Source organism: Anser anser, assembly GCF_964211835.1.
Source record: "Anser anser genome assembly, chromosome: 8".
Taxonomy (NCBI): Eukaryota; Metazoa; Chordata; class Aves; order Anseriformes; family Anatidae; genus Anser; species Anser anser.
Window position 1 is genome coordinate 32,411,278 of NC_139728.1, and position 17,158 is coordinate 32,428,435.

The window sequence follows — 17,158 nt, forward strand, 5'->3', positions numbered from 1 at the left end:
GTTAGATCAGTTTTAGCTTTGGGCAAACGAGAGACTTACTGGGTATATACCGGATTCACTAAGGCTCGGCGCCGCCACGCACTCAACTACAGTCGTACAGATGCGGGGCCTAGAATTTGAAACAAAAATTTCGGGGGGGCGGGGAGAAGAGCAAGTATTAGGGTTAGTCCTTTCCTACAACGTTTCAAAAGCAGAATTCTATTTTATCAAACTCGGTATTTCCAACCGTCCGGGCAATTTTCTCAGCTTGATTTATGGAAACGCCACAAAACATCTCACATCCATCGTCAGAGCAAAAACAAAAAGAGAGGGAGAAAAGGGTGGAAACATAACGACAAGTTTAATTAAAAACACCTGTCTAGTTAAGTACGTGCAGAGAAGCAGATACCCCGATTATTTACCTCACCTGCGATGGACAAGCTGTTGCTTTATTCCCCTGAAACGTCCCGAGCACACTAGCAGTATTTGGTTGGGGGGGGGGGGGGGACACGACTCTGTGGGGAATGTTTGTAAACGTGGAAAAAGCGTACAAGTAACCCACAGACCCCCTCCGCTAAGAGAAATGTTCTAGTTTTCCGGAGAGATGTGAACAGCCGGCTCCTAGCAGGCTCTGTCCACAGCGTGAACAAAGACACGGATGTTAATTAGCAACATCCGTGATCTTTGAGGCTTAATTTCAGAACCGGAGTAATGCTACAGCCTTTGGCCAGCTCAGATGTTCTCTCTTTAGCTTAATGAGAAAGGTTTTGTAATGGGATCTTGGAAGCGCAGAGAAGCGTAGAAACAGCAAAACAGATTTAGGAGTTGTGAGTTTCTCTAAACTATAGGAACGCGATCGGGCTTTAGGTTTCAGCAGGATGGAAAAACCTTTCCCGTTCACACGTAGCCTTTCTGTCGCGTTTTTCTTTGCTAATACGGAGAGAGGTGTAATTCGAATCTTTGTTTAGACTGGAGGGGGATAGAAGCCGTAGCAAACGATGAAGAGAAACGGGAGGGGTGGGGGTGTCCTCTGGTGGTTTTTTTTTTTTTTTTTTTGGCTGGCTGAACAAAACCTGGCGCGGGCTCGCTGGCGCAGATAACGATCTCGCTCTGTTCAGAAGGCGGGTTTTGCGCAGGAGGTGAGGCCAGCGAGCCCGCGGAAGGCAGGTCCCCGCGCGGCAGGGTCCACCCCCCTGAAAACAAAACTTTTTTTCCTGCAGGCACTGAGAGCAGAGACCCGGAGCAGGGTCCCCGGAGCAGTCTCATCGCGCCCCCGCCGCAGAGCTGGTATGCGGTAGGGTAGTGCCATGTATTGGAAGAGCGACCCGATGTTCGTGTGCAGGCTGGATGACAAGGATCTTCCTGCGCTCGGCGGCCCCTCGGAGAAGGTGAGCGGGGCGGCGGCGCAGCGGGAGCGCGCGGCGGGCACCCGGCAGGGGCTGCACGGAAGCGAGCGCGGCGCCGGTGCCCGGTGCGGGGCCGGTCCCGGGCAGGAGCCCCGTGCCGGCTGGCGGGTTCCGTCTCTCCCCGCTCAAGTCTGGGGGCCCTGGGACCGCCGGCCGTGCCTGCTCGGCGGAGAAGCGCCGGCTCCCGCCGCGACCGTCAGCGGGAGGCTCCGGTCGGGCCCTGCAGGTGCTCGCAGACGAGCGGGCCGGGACGGCCGGAGCTCCCCGCCTCTGCCGGGCGAGACTGGCCGCAGCCAGCGCTGACAGCGGTCTCCCGTGCGCTCCCCCGCAGGCGAGCCCCGCGGCGGCCGACGAGGACTCCTGCTCTTCCTCCGCCGCGCTGTCGCCCTCCTCCTCACCGCGGTCCATGGCCTCGGGCTCCGGCTGCGCCCCCAGCAAGTGCGTGTGCAGCAGCTGCGGCCTGGAGATCGTGGACAAGTATCTGCTGAAGGTAAGAGCGCCCGCCGGCCCCTGCCCCTCGGGCGGGGGTCCCAGCCTGACCTGAGACCGCGGCGTCTATGCCGCGGCACGGGCGTCGGCGCGGGGCCGTGGCCGCGGAGGCCGAGCCCGCGGGGGCCGGGCGAAGGCCCGTGCCCGGCCGCCCTCGGCCGGGGGAAGCACGGAGTCCGCCCCCGGGCGGTGCGGGAAGAAGCTCGGCCGGGCCGCGGCGGGCGGCGCTCGGGACGGCGGAGCCTGCAGCGGCGTCCGGCGCCTTGAAGCCGTGCTGGCCTCCCGGCGCACCTGGAGATCGTCGGGAACCGAGCTCAACGAGAAAATGCGACAGCGCTGCGAGCGGATAAACGAGCTCTAGGGAAACTTGCCCCCCTTTTCTCGCTCGTCTCTGAACCGCTTCCCTTCGTCGCTGTTACTTGAACAGTTAGCATCCGTAACGATTTTAGCGCGTTATTTTTGCTGCAGCCGAGACGGCATGTCCTTCGGCTTGCAGACGTGAGTAGAACTACTGCAGAAACGGCACTTAAAGCTATGAAGCTGACTGCACACGTCTGTGAGGTTTGGGCCTTGCAGGAAAGCTGAAGTGGTATTTATGTTTTGATAACAGTTTTCTGTTTTGGGGCTGCGTTTTCTCACATTCTCTATGAGGAGCGTGAAAGAACACTGTTCAGTACATGGATAAGTTTCTGGTTGTGCTTTACGCTCCTGATTAAGCAGTGGTAGCGCGACCCATTTTTTTAGCTATTTTATAATTTTTTTTTTTTTAGTGTGATACCATGAATTTAAAGGCAAAAAGTGCCTATTCAGAAGCATGGAAGCGAGTTACTCCTCTAAAAGTTGTTCTACTAATGTCTGTAAAAGAAGGAAAAACGTGTGATTGCAGAGCAGTTTTGCTAGTCTTAGCATTCAGGACTGAGCAAGATTACTTAACATCAAAAACATGGTGGTCTCTAAGTATAAAATTTAAGGCAGTTGGGAGGTGGCTATTTCCCTCTAGGATTACAGCCATTAGTTTTCCTGGATCAGAGTCTTGCCTCTCCACTTTCAAAAGTGAGATTAGAAAATCCTTCTTTCAGTCACTTGATTGCAATAGGTGCAGCTTTTAAATAAAGTCATATATTCCGCAAAGAGTATGTTGATAGCACCACTGAAAACATCTAAATAATCTATTTAGATCATTTGTTTTAGATCTCAGTGGTCATGAGGAGGTCAAAGGAATGTGTATGTCAGGTTGGCATTCGTGTAAAATAAGGTTGTTGCAGTTCAGGGAAGCTGTATATCATTTGTGCCAGTAAACCCCAGCCACTATCGTAATAGGCTGGTTTTGCACATGAAGTGTGCTGTGGAACTGGGAGCAGAGCCGACAGAAATTGGTTCTGGTCGCATTAACTCCAGTGATATTTTGGTAGGCCATTTACATCACTGTTTAAATCAGTGTCTTATGTCTGAAAAACTGGGATAGTGTGGCTTGGAGAGAAAGACTTCTAAATGATTATTTAGACCTCAAACATTACTCCCTTCTGTATAGGTGGTGAAAGAAATCTGTGGTGGGAGCCTGGTAATCTTGCTGATCAGCAGCAGCGTGTATTCTAACTTCAGCCCTGTAAATTAACAAATAAGAAGGTAGATGGATGACATCAACCTGGGCATGTAACAAAGCTACTGATTTCTTCTATGGAAGAGCATTAGCCTCTCAAGAGCAGTCAGTGCAATGAGCTTTGTGTTGTGGGATGTCAGCTCGTGCCTTGCACCACTGATGCTGCGCAGAGCTGTGTGCCAGTAGCCTGGCTGTGCATGGGATCCCCTTGCCTGCTCTAGGGGTCCTGGTATGGGCTGTGGTGGGCGTCGCCTGGCAAGCCTTTGTGTGCAGAAGCACTGGGTGTGCTTGGTCTGGCCCAAAAGCTGCTGTCCTGTGTCTGTCTGCGGTGCATCCATTTAAAAAAAATAGTTGTGAGGCTCAATTTGGCGACAGCTATTATCAACAATTTTGCATTATACTGTGGTGTAAGTTTGTCACTCTGAAAATATGGCTGCCAACAAGAATAAATCTTGAGGGAGCATTGGGCAGCTGCAAGATGTAATATTAAAACCTGAAGAATGACTGAAATGGGCTTTTCCATCTCGATCTGTAAGATTTGATACCTTACTTTCTCTTTCTCTGGCTTGTCTGGCAGCATTTTTATGAAAGGAACATCCTGGATTATCTTAAATCTGCTGTTTTGCCATTCACAGTATATGGGCTGAAGATCTTAGTGTTTGCTATAGGATGAGAAATGGACACAGGACACTTGAAAATAAAAATCCATATATCTAAACTTGCTGGTTGTTTGCTTTATGTAATTTCTCCTATAAAATCTAGAATTATCTAAACAGCTATTACTTTTGTGGTCAGTGGGAGTCTTAGGTTTTCAAATCAAGTTATTTAGCAGGTGTGTAGTGCACAACATGTTTGTGACAAAGAATTTTCTTTATAAGAATGAAGAAATGAAAATTCCACATAACTTATTTGCCCAAAACTTATTCATGGCTTTTCAAAACTCCTGATTTGCTACTGCTTTCCATGACTGTAACTAATTGTGGACATTACATCTTAAACGATTGTTGAATTTGCTATAAAAAAACTGATGTGTTGAAGCTCTCAATCCATTCCCTAACTTTGCTTTATCAGAAATCTGGCAATTGATGATATGGTGTGTTTCTACTTGACAGACCATGTTGTTTTGGTTTTGCTTCGGTACTTTCATTTTAAAATTTCAAATCACTTTGCAAAGTTTGTTCTTTGTTAAGCAGGAGTTTCTGCTGACTGGGAAACAGGAGCATGTAAGTTAGCAGTAAGGTCATGTGAGGCCAAAACTTGCTCTGTTACTGTAATACTGTGAGAACAGAACTGGTCAAAAAATATCTGTGTAGAACTTGAATCTCTTGCTTCCTCTTCCCGTGCTTTTAATTACAAAGCCACGAAAGCATATTCTGAAGACCTTCATCAAATTCATTAACCCCTAATATTTATGCAGTTCTATAGGCAGTTTTGCCTTGAAGATAATTTTTTTGTGAATCACAATATGGGTTGTTTATGGTCTTTTCTGTTTGTATGCAAAAAGGAAAAAAAGGTCTTCTGCCACTATTAGTATTTTATATTTACAAACTGAAGGGTATCTTTCTTTTGGTGTTCTTGCAGGTAAACGACCTCTGCTGGCATGTGCGCTGTCTCTCATGCAGTGTTTGCAGAACGTCTCTAGGAAGGCATACCAGCTGTTACATCAAAGATAAAGATATCTTCTGCAAACTTGATTATTTCAGGTATATCATGTAGCAATATAATTTTCTTAGATAAAATATCACACTTTCTTGTCAGGTTTTGCTTTGTCTGTAACTAAAATATGTGTTTAGATTATCTGCTTTCTTTTTTGCTGCTAGTTTTTTAAGTAGTTGAACTATTGAGATTTTTTTTTTGTAGAGGGATTTAGGAAACCCCCCCAGTCTGCCTAATGTACCTACATACCAAGTCTTTTTTTTCTTTAAGTTATGCCTAGCTACTGCATTTATAGAATAATTTACCTCTGTACGCACGGAAGGTGGAAATGTTAGTCAAAATCCCTATCAAAATAAAGTTGTAAATCTATCATGTGCAACGAATCAGCATTATCTAAGGGCGATTGAGAATACAAGGTAGAGTTGAGATGATTTTTTGTTTGGACTGTCACTCTCACTGGTATGAGACATAGGATATCCCAAGGAAATACTAAAACAACCCAAAATAAATCTCTTAATCTTTAAAAGAAGCTTGCAGTAGTTATACCTTTCTATGATCAATTTGATATAAATGTGAAATGCTCTTCAAGATTAATATATAATCATGTAAGGAAGAATATTATTAATTCTGGCTAGCATTAAAAGACTTTCTGGCCCCCGTACTTAAGATATCAAATATTCAGTTCAGTAAGCAGGAAAAAAAGTTGCTGTTAATTTTGGTGTGACCACTAGTACTTCCCCAGACCAAGATATTTATGGGATTCTTATCTGCGTAGTGAATGGATTATGGTCAGCTAGTCAGTTTTGACATGGAGGGAGGGAGCAGGCTGAATACTGCAGACATTTGGAAGAACAAAGTTAATTTTATGGGACTTAAAAAAAAAAAAAAAAGTCTGCAAAGATTTTTCAGAATGCTTATACATAATTCAACATATCCTGGTTGCTAGTTTCCTCTTGAAAGAGCAATATTCTACAGTAGCAATGTAAATGTTTGTCCGTATCTCAATTTCTTTTAAAGATGAAAAATCATAAACATTATGGTAATTAAGGAAATTACTCTGGAGATATAGGTTTTCCCCTTTCTGCTAAAAGGGTCAAAATGATTAGTGAAAGATAATGTAGCTAAATTATTTGGACTACTGCTACAGTAATGTGAAATTTATTTGAATAACTGGGAGAATTTTGAATGTGAGGTCTGCTGTTTTTATCTCCCACTGACAGCTTTTGAAAGAGATTGCTTTTGTAAAAGGAAAGATGAATTTTGAATTCATTTTATAGGTTAGATGTTTTGATTTTTGCCCTTTGCCTTAAGGAAATCATTAACTTCTGTAGTTCAGCAGTAGTCTTGCCTTAAGTTAGCACAAACAGACTTGCTGATTTTGTTGCAGTTAACATGCAATTATGTAGTCCTTTAGTTCTGTGTGGTCAACTTACTTGGTGTGGATCTCAGCTGAGCTTCCACGTCACATAGACACTGACGCTCCTGGGGTGACTGCTTTGCCCAAGATGGTTAGTGTCTGAGATTTTAGCCTTCTGTTGGCCTTTGTTATTTGCAGGCGGTATGGCACCCGCTGTTCCCGCTGTGGGAGGCACATTCATTCTACTGACTGGGTCCGGAGGGCTAAAGGAAATGTATATCACTTGGCGTGTTTTGCCTGCTTCTCCTGCAAAAGACAACTTTCTACTGGAGAGGAATTTGCTTTGGTCGAAGAGAAAGTCCTTTGTAGAGTACATTATGACTGCATGTTGGACAATCTGAAAAGAGAAGTTGAAAATGGTAACATCCAGCTTTTAAGAACTGTTTGTGGTTTATTTTTAATTAAATTGTTGGGTTTTACTTCATCTTCCTTATTAAAAGAGGTAATTATCTAGCTTTGCAAAGTCTGGAAGCACAGGTTCTTGAATTAAAATAATGTGCAAATTATTTGATGTATAAAAGGTTTTTTTTATTTTGAGTTTGTGTAACTTGTTTCCTATCCTAAGGAAGAGAAAGTAAAGCGTATCTCATTGATAAAATGTCATGTGGGTTCTATCCCTTCCATTTTTTCCAAGGGAGTCAATTGGGGTGTTTTGGGTCATGGTGCCAGATCAATTTAACTTTGAGCAAAACATAATTTTTTTCAAGATGAAATTCAGCTGGTGAGCTACTGCTAGCTACTGTTGGAGGACAGCCTGATTTATGAATAACATAATTTTGAATGCTTAGGATATAACATAATTTTGAATGCTTAGGATACAACATTGTTTTCTTTTTAATGCTTCAGGTAATGGGATTAATGTGGAAGGAGCATTGCTAACAGAACAAGATGTTAATCATCCAAAGCCAGCAAAAAGAGCTCGGACCAGCTTCACAGCAGATCAACTCCAGGTAAATGCAGTGCTAAAAACTTGAGTATTTCAGATTTATGCAGGACATAACTTCTGAACTGATAGGAAGACAGATGCGGGGGGGGGGAGATGGAGGGAGGTTTGTATGCTTTAAACTATTTCATAAACTATCAAGACGGAGCATGTTTCTGGAATAGTTTGTCTGTTTCAATGGTTTCATATGAAACAGTTACCTTTCAAGCTTTTTTTTTTTCCCTGAGGGCAGCTGGTAATCCTGCAGAGTGGAAACAAAAAGGTTGATCTATTCGATTGCTTGATGACATCTATTTGATCAGACATTTACATCACTACACATAACAGAGAATATTTTTAGAATTACGTAGTATTATGAGTTGTGCTAGAGATGGGTACTGTATATGACTTAAAGACATTAAGAGGCAGGAAGCTTGGATTTTGTTGTGTACAATAAAGACTGTAAAAGTTTGTGTTCTCAAAATGGGTAAGTATTGTGGGTTCCTGTTCATATTCACGTGAACACATCTCAACTCTTGTCAATTAAATTTTCTTGTTTCTCTTTGATTTATAAAGAAGATGAGCAGTAGCTGTCATTTCTTATCACTTTTTTCATCTAAAGCACGTCAATTCAGCATCTAATTCATGTCAATACTTGCTTTTTAGATCACATTACAGTCTTGGCTATATTTATGTGCGCTAGGAAGATAGACTATCAATAGGGACTCATCCTTGCTCTCCTTCCTTCTCTTCCCTTCTCTCAGCCTTTACAAAATGCTTCACAGGCATACTAATTCTCGAAGTATCTTTGAGCTTTGCTGCTGCCTGTTAAAACATACTAAGCTCTGTAGTCTTGGTATCATGTTTCAAGAGCCTAGCTTTGGTGTTTAATGTTGCATGTTTTTTGGAGGGGGAGGGAGTGGGGGGAACAGGGGACTTTTTCACAGAGCTGGGTGGAGTAAAATACAGGAAAAGCGCATTTGAAGTTCTTGGCAGCAGTTCTCTTACTGTCTAATTTGTTCTTGATCATGCATTATTGAAACACATTTTTTCAATATCCCATTATACTAGCTCAACCACTAGTTATATCCCTTTCCATTGTCAGGACGAAAGGGAAGTGGGAGCCTAGGAAGTCTGAAAGTATCAAATAAAAACTCCTTGTAGGGTCAAGCCTGCCCTGAAGGGGGAGGGATAGGGACTGTCTGCATCTGCTCTGCTTTCAAGGCTTTTTATTGTTGCTATCTTGGCAAGAGTTAGCTCTGGACTGCCTGAAATATGAGTAATTTCTCCCTCTGGATCACCAGTTCACTAAATTAGAAAAACACCATGACCAGGGCCAGCTCCCCATGAAAGGGGTAGTAGCGAGACCAGACTTAGAGGCTTCAACCTGTAGTGGGAAGGAAGCTACAGCATTCTCCCTAATTTTAGCTACACATCCCCACATTCAGTTTATAACATATCTTCAGCGAGTTTTTGGATGCACACTGCCACTACACCACTGTTGTTGTTTTTTTGGTGTCTCAGTCAAAGTTCTGTCTTGTCAGCCTGTCCTCCTCTTGTCCATGGTAAAAGCAGTTGAGGGAAACTAAGCAGAGATATGATAACATGTGCATCGTTTAAGCAGCACTGTATAACATGACATGTGGCTGTTCAAAGCTTAGTTTGCTATTTCATCCATTACTGGAGACAAGGTGTTATTAGTCTGGAGCAAGGGTACCAGCAATAAACTGAAAAGAGCATAAGGCAAGGATGTTAAGCTTGAACTTCTGCAGAAGGGGGTCTTTCTTTTCCAATGCCAACTAAATGGGAGATAGGCCCAACTATCAGAGCAGGAACTGTATTCGGGGCTCCTTCTGGTTTGACATCAATGAAACTTTCATGTTCTCTTTTCCTGTTTTAAATAGATTGTAACCTACTTCAGCAGATATGTGATCTCTTAAGGCTTCTTGTTTTAAGACACTTGCTGTCTGTTCAGTGCCTCAGTCTCTGTACCTGTCCTTGATATAAGACTCGATTTCCAGTAAGAGAAGTATCAGAGGAAAGAGCCACTGTCAGAGTGGCAGTGTATAATAGTATGCTTCATGAAGTACTTCTTGTTCAGAAGGATATCTGTCCTCTTTGTTTTTGTATGGAGTTCAGTTGGAAAATAAATAGTTCCAACACTTCTGAATGTGAAGAGTAGTAGTCCGAATCCTTCAAATAGGCAAAATGTGCAGAGCATTAAGGGACAAAATCCAGAAATTAGATACTAGTTTACTAAGATGCTGAAGAAAACTCACAGAAATCCAAGTCTTACTTCCTTAAATAAGGTAAACTCTTACAGGCTTCAGAGTTGTTCAGGATGCATGCCAGGCTGACATCTCTGCTTCCTCAAAAATTGTAGCTGATATTACAATGACAAGTGTTCACTTCAGTCTTCATTAAGAAGAATCAAACCAAACAGTTGCATAGTGCAGGTCAGTCAGAGTGGAGCCTGTGTGTCTCTTATCAGTGAAAAGTAAACGAGGTACAAAGAGCTTCCAAGTTGCCTGCATCCTCCATGCAGCTGAAAAGAGGATTGAGTTGCTCCATATAATACAAGATGCCAAGAGTGATTGACAAGTTCAGAAAGGCCAGTCAAAACCCATTCCTTCCTTATGCTGTGCACTGTGGTCTGATGTTTAAGACGTTTTCTTTATCAAGCATGTTTGAATCACTTTGCAGTGGATTTTCTCCCGCAATCCTTTTAGTGCAATCATAACAGAATGCTTTGTCCATGTTCGACTATTTCCAAGCAGAATTCATTTCTTTCATTTCTCAAAAATGTCTTGATTCAGATAAACAGAAAAAGGGGCTTGTATTTTGGATTTGATTTTTGCAGGGTTTTTTTTTGTTTTCATAATGTACTGGGGGCTGTTTGGAGACTAGTGGTTAAAGCAGTTTCCTGAAAGCATTGAAGGAGAAGGGTAATAGTCTGAGAAGAGTCTATAATGCCCCTCTCAAGACTGCACAAAAATAAAAACTTGCAATCTCTTATCCTTTTCAGGTTATGCAAGCACAGTTTGCTCAGGACAACAATCCAGATGCACAAACACTTCAGAAACTGGCAGAAAGAACAGGCCTGAGCAGGCGTGTTATACAGGTGACCGTGCTAAGTTACTTGACTAGCAATCTGGTACTCATCCATTGGAAATGCTTGATGACAAATCAACAATAGCAATGTAGTTATTGTGAGATTTAAAAAAATCTAATCTGGTGGTTTTAACATAACTTTGAACAACGTTCTTAGTCAGGAGTAGGTCTAGAACCAAAGTGCTGATTTGGATGATTTGCTGTAGTCCTCTTGTGCTTTGTGTGGAGGATTAATAATCTTCCAGGAAGAAACTTCTTAGCCTAAATAGTATATAAATTGGCACTAAGCTTTTTCTAAATATAAATTTGTGATTTCAGTAGCCTGCTCTTAAGAGCTGCACTTTTTGAAAATGGCTTGTGATATGTAACACAGACATGAGGATTAAGTATCTAGTGATTTAAGTATATAGTGGTTTAGAGAGCAGAGTTGAAATATATGCCTAACCCATTCAAAACTGAGAAATACAAACTTAGATTCTTACTTTGCTTGAAGATGCCTCTCAGCAATCATTATATTCATGCTCTTTTTACATATAAATATTTTTACATATGATATAACTTATAAATTTTATTGTAAATAAAAAGAAACTTGCAGTTCCCTTGTGTCATCCTAGCTCAGAAGACCGACAATGCTTCTGTGGAAGCGAGGTATCTGGTAGCTGTGATTAAGCTTTTAAAAAAGTTGAAGCTTGCTTGCTTCTCAGCATGAAAAAGGAGAATTGGTATCCTGTGAAAATCTGTCCTGCTGCCAGCAGTGTTCGGGCACAGACGGCTCTGACCAGTTGTGTGTCTGGGGGCAGCAGTCTAAACTGTGCTGCTGGGTTGTTGTGGGTGCTGCTCCTCAGTCCAGCCAGGCGCTTGCCTCAGGAACCGTGCAGCCCCTCCCAGTGCCTGTCCTCTGTGGGCTACTGGTTGCTACAAAGCTTTCCTGACTTTTCTGCATGTGCTTAAGGCAGTCTTAAACCATGCAGTCTTAGAGTGGATATCTCTTCTTTTGGACTGTCAGTGTTATGTTGAAGGCCAAATTAACTAACTGATCTGAGGTTTTTTATCAAGTTCATGTCAAAGCAGAATGCAATCGATCAACATGATGTAAATTTTTCCCCCTTTTCAGGTGTGGTTTCAAAATTGTAGAGCACGCCATAAGAAACATGTTAGTCCTAATCATTCATCTACTGCTCCTGTCACAGCAGTTCAGCCCTCCAGGCTGTCTCCACCCATGTTAGAAGAAATGGCATACTCAGCATATGTACCCCAAGATGGGACTATGTTAACTGCTCTACATAGTTATATGGATGGTAGGTACAACAACTTTCCATATCCAAGTAAAATCATTGTTGACTGTAGCAAGAACAGTTTACCAAGCATCAGTTAAAGAAGCTTACCGGATTTCTCATTTCCAGTATTCTTTATAGAATATCTTAATACTGTATTTGCTGTCTGTGCCTCATTAAGAAGTGTGCCACTTCTAGCAATAGCCCTTCACTGTAATAGTGTAGCTGAAGATCTGGGTGTGAAGACCACTTCTTGTACTTCCTCCAAACTATGAACATTAATAATAAGAATTCAAACACTGAAGTATTTGTGTTGTATTTTCCCCTATATCTAATTTAAGCGAAAACTGTTCACTATCCAGCCCCCAACTCTTACCCCATGGATTGTATGTGTACTAAATCCAGCAACTGCACTGAAAAACTTCATCTTCCTTCACAGCAATGCACAGTGGGTGGGGAGGCTGGGGAGGGGAGGAACCTGGTTTTCAAAAATTTTTGTCATTCTGTGTTATTTGACCTGGCAAGTCAGCTTTGTCTCCTACTTATGATTAGGAGAGACTGAAGGATTTGGAAGCACTGGACTCTGAGCTGCACGTGTGGCCTGAGTTCATTCTTCTCAAAAACAGTGGTGTAAAGTGGACTGTGGATGAAGGTGTGTGGACGCTGAGCCCAAAGTGCGGGGTTGGTGGAAGTGTCTGTGATGCCAGCTGGTACCTCCTGGTGTCAGACTTGGCTAGAAAAACAAAGCTTGCTTAGGTGGTTGGGGACTAGTGAACCAGTATTTACCCAGTGGGTTTTTACTAGCTAATAATCTTTTTCTACCTCCAATGAAGTTGACCAGTAAATCTTTCTGTCTTTGTAGCTCATTCACCTACAGCTCTTGGACTCCAGCCTTTGCTACCCCATTCAATGACACAACTGCCAATAAGTCATTCCTAATTCCTTTCTGTCAGGGATATAAGCTATTAAGGATGTAATCTTAAGTCGTTTATTGTGTATTAAAAATATCATTGGAAAGATATTAATGTTAATTTTTTATTTAACATCTAAAGCATTTTCAAGACCACTTTTGCTGCCCAGGTATGTAAGTATGTATTTAGCCTGCAAGACACTTTTATGGATTCTGCATAAATAAATATTACATTGTTTACAAGCCTTATTAAACACCTTTTTGTATTGTCTGGAAGTAGTCCACTCTAGTTATGTATTTGTTAATTTATTTGTCATCAAAAGAGCACTTTGCCTAAAAGAAAGGACTGACAATTGTGCAAAATGTTTACAATTCTTTGTGAAATCGTAGTTTATCATTAGTTTGTATCTGTAAGTTATTGCTAAAAGTATTACCTGTATTTGAGTTGTATACAGCCTATATGTTAAAGCTTATTTCTGTGAGTTTACAAAAATTTTGGTTGCAAATATTTTCAACATGAACTAAATAAAGTTTCTGCTGTAGCATGCTAAGCAAAAATGTTGCTGTGTTTATGGTTGCACTGTGATCATTTGTGAAGTGTTTAGCTTAAATTTTCATGTTTTAAGAAAAGGATGCTGGTATACTTAGGCTGCACCAGACTCTTTCAGGTGTGTTCATCTGTCTTAACTGATTTTAAAAATACTTCTAGTGAGTTTAGATTTGCCTTGAAACACCTCAAATAAGTACTCCTTTAATGTAAGTATACACAGCAGTGCTTCTCTTGAGGGTGAATACCTGCAGCGTGAGGGAAATTGTGGATATACAGGGCAGATTTTAACTGTGACTGAAGTTAGTGAGTGGAGGACCTAAATTTAAATCCACTTTAGTATTTTGCATTTGTACTAGTTCAGCTTCTGATTTTTTTCAGGGTTTTTGCCTTCCGATTGTGTTAAGCAGGAGGATGACTAATATATAATACTTAAATAGTCTGCATTTTTAAAGTAACATCTAGTTCAGTATTTTGACTGACCTGTATCAAACTGCACCTTAATAGAAATAGGAATTCAGTCAAATGCTGAAAAGTATGCTGTGTTTACCAGTTGCTGTGCTAAGCCTTAATTGAAAAGTATGTCTTGACACGCTGATTTGATGGGTAAAGGCTAGCATATACCATGAACTGAACTGATTTTTGTCTTCACAGACTAGTTTCCTTCAAGGATTTAAGACGGGTAGAACCCATCTGCACACCTAAACCTTACTTGCATCAGAAGGAAATCGTACTTTTGAAGGTGTGTGTGTCCTTTTTTCCTCTCCAACTGAGTTAGTGTCTCTAATGTGTCAAATTTCATAACTGTTCTGGTTAAACCATTTCAATGTGTTAATAAAGGTAGTATTCTCCCACCACAGAAAGATGATGGCTTTTAAGAGCATAGTTTCAATGCCAAGCTTTGAATTATTCATGTTCCATAAATTAAATGTCAGCGCTATTTGCAGTGCAACTCACAGATGCTCAAGCTAATCTGAGTAGCAAAAGTAATCTCTTCGCACTGGCACAGTGCTTTGTCTAGGCTAGTATACCCTGCCACAACATCTCTCAAATAATGCTTAAGACACAGGGTGTTGTAGAACTTGACTGACTTTACATTTTCTTCCAACATGTATCATTGAAATTCTCTGGGTGGAACATTGAACTGAATGCATCACTTTCAGTACCTAAGATAGCCCCATATATCTGCATGATACAAAATTGTATGCATAGCAGTAGACAGATGAGTCCTTGTTTTGTTGTCTGATATGTAAGCAGGACAACCTTACTGCTGAAGTTTTCAGTTAAACGTTAACTGATGCGAATTTAGTTCTTAACATAAATTGGTAATGTAAAATAATAAGTTGTCATGTTTTTAAAATGCATCTTGACTTATACATAATCTCTTTAAAGAAAAGTAATTATTCACTTTAATTTGAAGGACTTAAGCAGCTTCAGGTTCCTTAAGACAAAGTAAGGCCAGACCTATTTATGAAACATCCCATTCTGTCCAGTTCCACAGTTGGAGTGGGATTAAAATAAACAGTGAGCAATTTTCCCACTTCCCAGTGAAAATAGGAAGCAGGAGATATCATCTTTGGCTATTGTGAATGGATGAGCAGCTATTTATAAAGTGAGGCTGGGGAAATGTGGAGTTGAAAATAGGAAGTTCCAGGAGAGGATCTGGACTTCGAGCGTTGCCTTTGAGAACATAAGACCTGTGCTACTGGCCTGCCTTGAATTGGCTGCAGTTGCCAGGCTGCATGGAGTAGACAAGGTGTATGGAAAACCAGGAGTCTTAGTCTGGTGCTCTCGGCTGAAGCTGTTGCTGTACCATGACTTGCAAGTTTGAATGGTTTTTCTTTTTTCTGCTGGTTGTGTGCTCACTTGCATTTTTGACAGCATGTGCTGCTGAACTGCTCTGACACTGGAGCTGTTTTTACTGCTTCCTGCTGTTTTAAAAGAGTAACACACTGCTGTGCTGAGAGAATTTGTGGGATACATTTACAGGAAGAGAATGTGGCTATTGCTATATGCATATATGCAGCAGGAGCATAAAGTAGTATGTTTAGTGCCTTTTAGGCTCAATATATTTGACTTAAAATTGAAAAGCAATGTTGTATGAAATAAACTAATTCACAAAATAAATTGGTTTTAACATGTGACTTAGAAGTGATGTATCTTGAACAGAAAAAAAGGTAGAGCTGTGCTTAGTGCTCTACATCTTGGGTTATTTTGCAGAAAAACTCATTCATCCCTCTGATTCTAAACTGTTTAGCCTACAAGGTAGGATGGTACTTCATACAAACTACACTGAAACTTAGCAAAGAAATCCAAAATGGAACTAATGATGTAAAATGTATTTTGCACCCAGAGGTTCTCAAAGGAAGAAATATCACTAACAAAATTAAAGCTCTGTCTTGAACTGTCTTGAAAGTACTGAGAAGACTGGTTATCAACTTCCAGCCCTCTTTCCCTTCCTTCCCTGACCTGTATAACCAATACGTTGTTGGGGATGGCTTGTGTATTATTGTGTGTCAGGACAAGTAACTGTAACTACTCTGCAAAATACAACTTAAAATTTATTCTATTCAGCCTGTTGTAGGAAGAGGGGAAAATATAGACGAAAAAATCTTTGCAGTACAAGTTTCACAAAATCTGTAAAGGATGTCTGCTGTTAGAATCTAGTAGTAGTTCAGTTTGCAAGGTACAGAAGTATCTATTGCTCTAGAATCTCCAAGATCCTTCAGAGATATTTCAAACTTAGTATTTAAATTAAATACTGGGATATAAATCCTTTGAAACTCCATCTACTCAGTGGAAGTATGGGTTTGTGTTTATAATGCAAACAAATCTGAGAAGTTCTTGGGTATTTTCTAGTCTACTTTTCACTCCAATGAACAAATTCCTCCTAGATACTGCTAATAGTGATGTTTGTCTAAACTGTTCTTATATGTCTCCAGTGGTAGAAATTTTTACAGAACCCTCAGGAAATCTGGCACTTAAATAAAAATAAAAAAAATATATTTTTTCTCTACCAAACAAGTCTGATTCATTGAGTTTTTTGCACTAAGTTTTATTCGGGAGTTGTCTAACTGTTTCTGTGCTGTTTTTGTCCATCTTCTTGAAGCACAACTCAGTTTTAGCAAAGCCCTTAATGATGCTCAGCAGGAAGATTAGGGCATGTAGGTTGCTCATTGCTATGTGTTGCAGGATGATGACTGCTTTTCTTCTAATAGCACTACACTCCACGTTCTATTTGTGACCAGCTGTTATTTTGTCTCCTGTTTACAATTCTCCATAGATTATTGCAGCCTAGGTAAGCAGCTTATATTTTGCTGTACTGAATTTCACCCCACTTTTTTCTTACTATTTCTCCAAATTGTCAATCATTCTGAATCGCAGTTCTGCATTCCCCTGTATTGCTCGTGTTGTCAGAAAATTCACTAAGAATCTCTCTACACTGTCATCCGTGTAGTTAACTAAAATACTGACTAGAGCCTGATTCTTCTGTAATTCCATTTTTTAAGTAGGAAAATGTATCATCTGAGTCGCTTGCAGCTACTTACTTTCAAACTTTTCTATCCTAGGTTATTTCCATATCTTGCTTATGTCAGAATGTGACATGTACAGCATCTTGACCACCCACACAGCTGTTACCCTTGCCAAAAGGACTCTGGGCCAACTTGATAGTCTTGCTGTTTGTATTCTTGTTTCTGTCAGTCTGGTTAAGATTTTAAAATTCTCAAATAAAATAATTAGATTGAAATTAAACTGCGTTGTTGAATTCCCTGGCTTTCTTCTGCCTATTCCCTAAGATCTAAGCACTGAGTGTCTCTTAACAATGAGCTAGTATTTTGTAAAGGTT

General features: G+C 41.1%; 1 protein-coding gene across 4 annotated transcripts; it reads left to right on the forward strand.

The window, feature by feature from the left end:
- Positions 1-405: 405 nt before the first annotated feature.
- On the forward strand, positions 406-16,939 carry LHX8 (LIM homeobox 8). Of its 4 annotated transcripts, XR_014587401.1 has the most exons (11): positions 406-806; positions 1,200-1,367; positions 1,717-1,875; positions 5,056-5,177; positions 6,686-6,906; positions 7,394-7,497; positions 10,495-10,590; positions 11,695-11,878; positions 13,966-14,053; positions 16,530-16,609; positions 16,881-16,939. XR_014587401.1 is itself a non-coding variant. In XM_083846121.1 (9 exons), the coding sequence occupies exons 2-9, from the start codon at positions 1,287-1,289 to the stop codon at positions 13,968-13,970; spliced, it is 972 nt and encodes a 323-aa protein (XP_083702247.1). In that variant the 5' UTR covers positions 407-806; positions 1,200-1,286; the 3' UTR covers positions 13,971-16,460. The 4 variants fall into 4 exon arrangements, 3 of the variants coding, with proteins under 3 accessions (XP_083702247.1, XP_083702245.1, XP_083702246.1); XM_083846121.1 differs by lacking the exons at positions 16,530-16,609; positions 16,881-16,939 and having other exon boundaries at positions 407-806; positions 13,966-16,460; XM_083846119.1 differs by lacking the exons at positions 13,966-14,053; positions 16,530-16,609; positions 16,881-16,939 and adding an exon at positions 12,717-13,322 and having other exon boundaries at positions 409-806.
- The last annotated feature ends 219 nt before the right edge of the window (positions 16,940-17,158 follow it).

Excerpts from the sequence above, each read along its gene's own strand:
- LHX8 (XM_083846119.1), top strand. The coding sequence starts at position 1,287 with ATGTATTGGAAGAGCGACCCGATGTTCGTGTGCAGGCTGGATGACAAG. Across the intron at positions 1,876-5,055 it reads TGGACAAGTATCTGCTGAAG|GTAAACGACCTCTGCTGGCA; the intron begins GTAAGAGCGCCC and ends GTGTTCTTGCAG. Across the intron at positions 6,907-7,393 it reads GAAAAGAGAAGTTGAAAATG|GTAATGGGATTAATGTGGAA; the intron begins GTAACATCCAGC and ends TTAATGCTTCAG.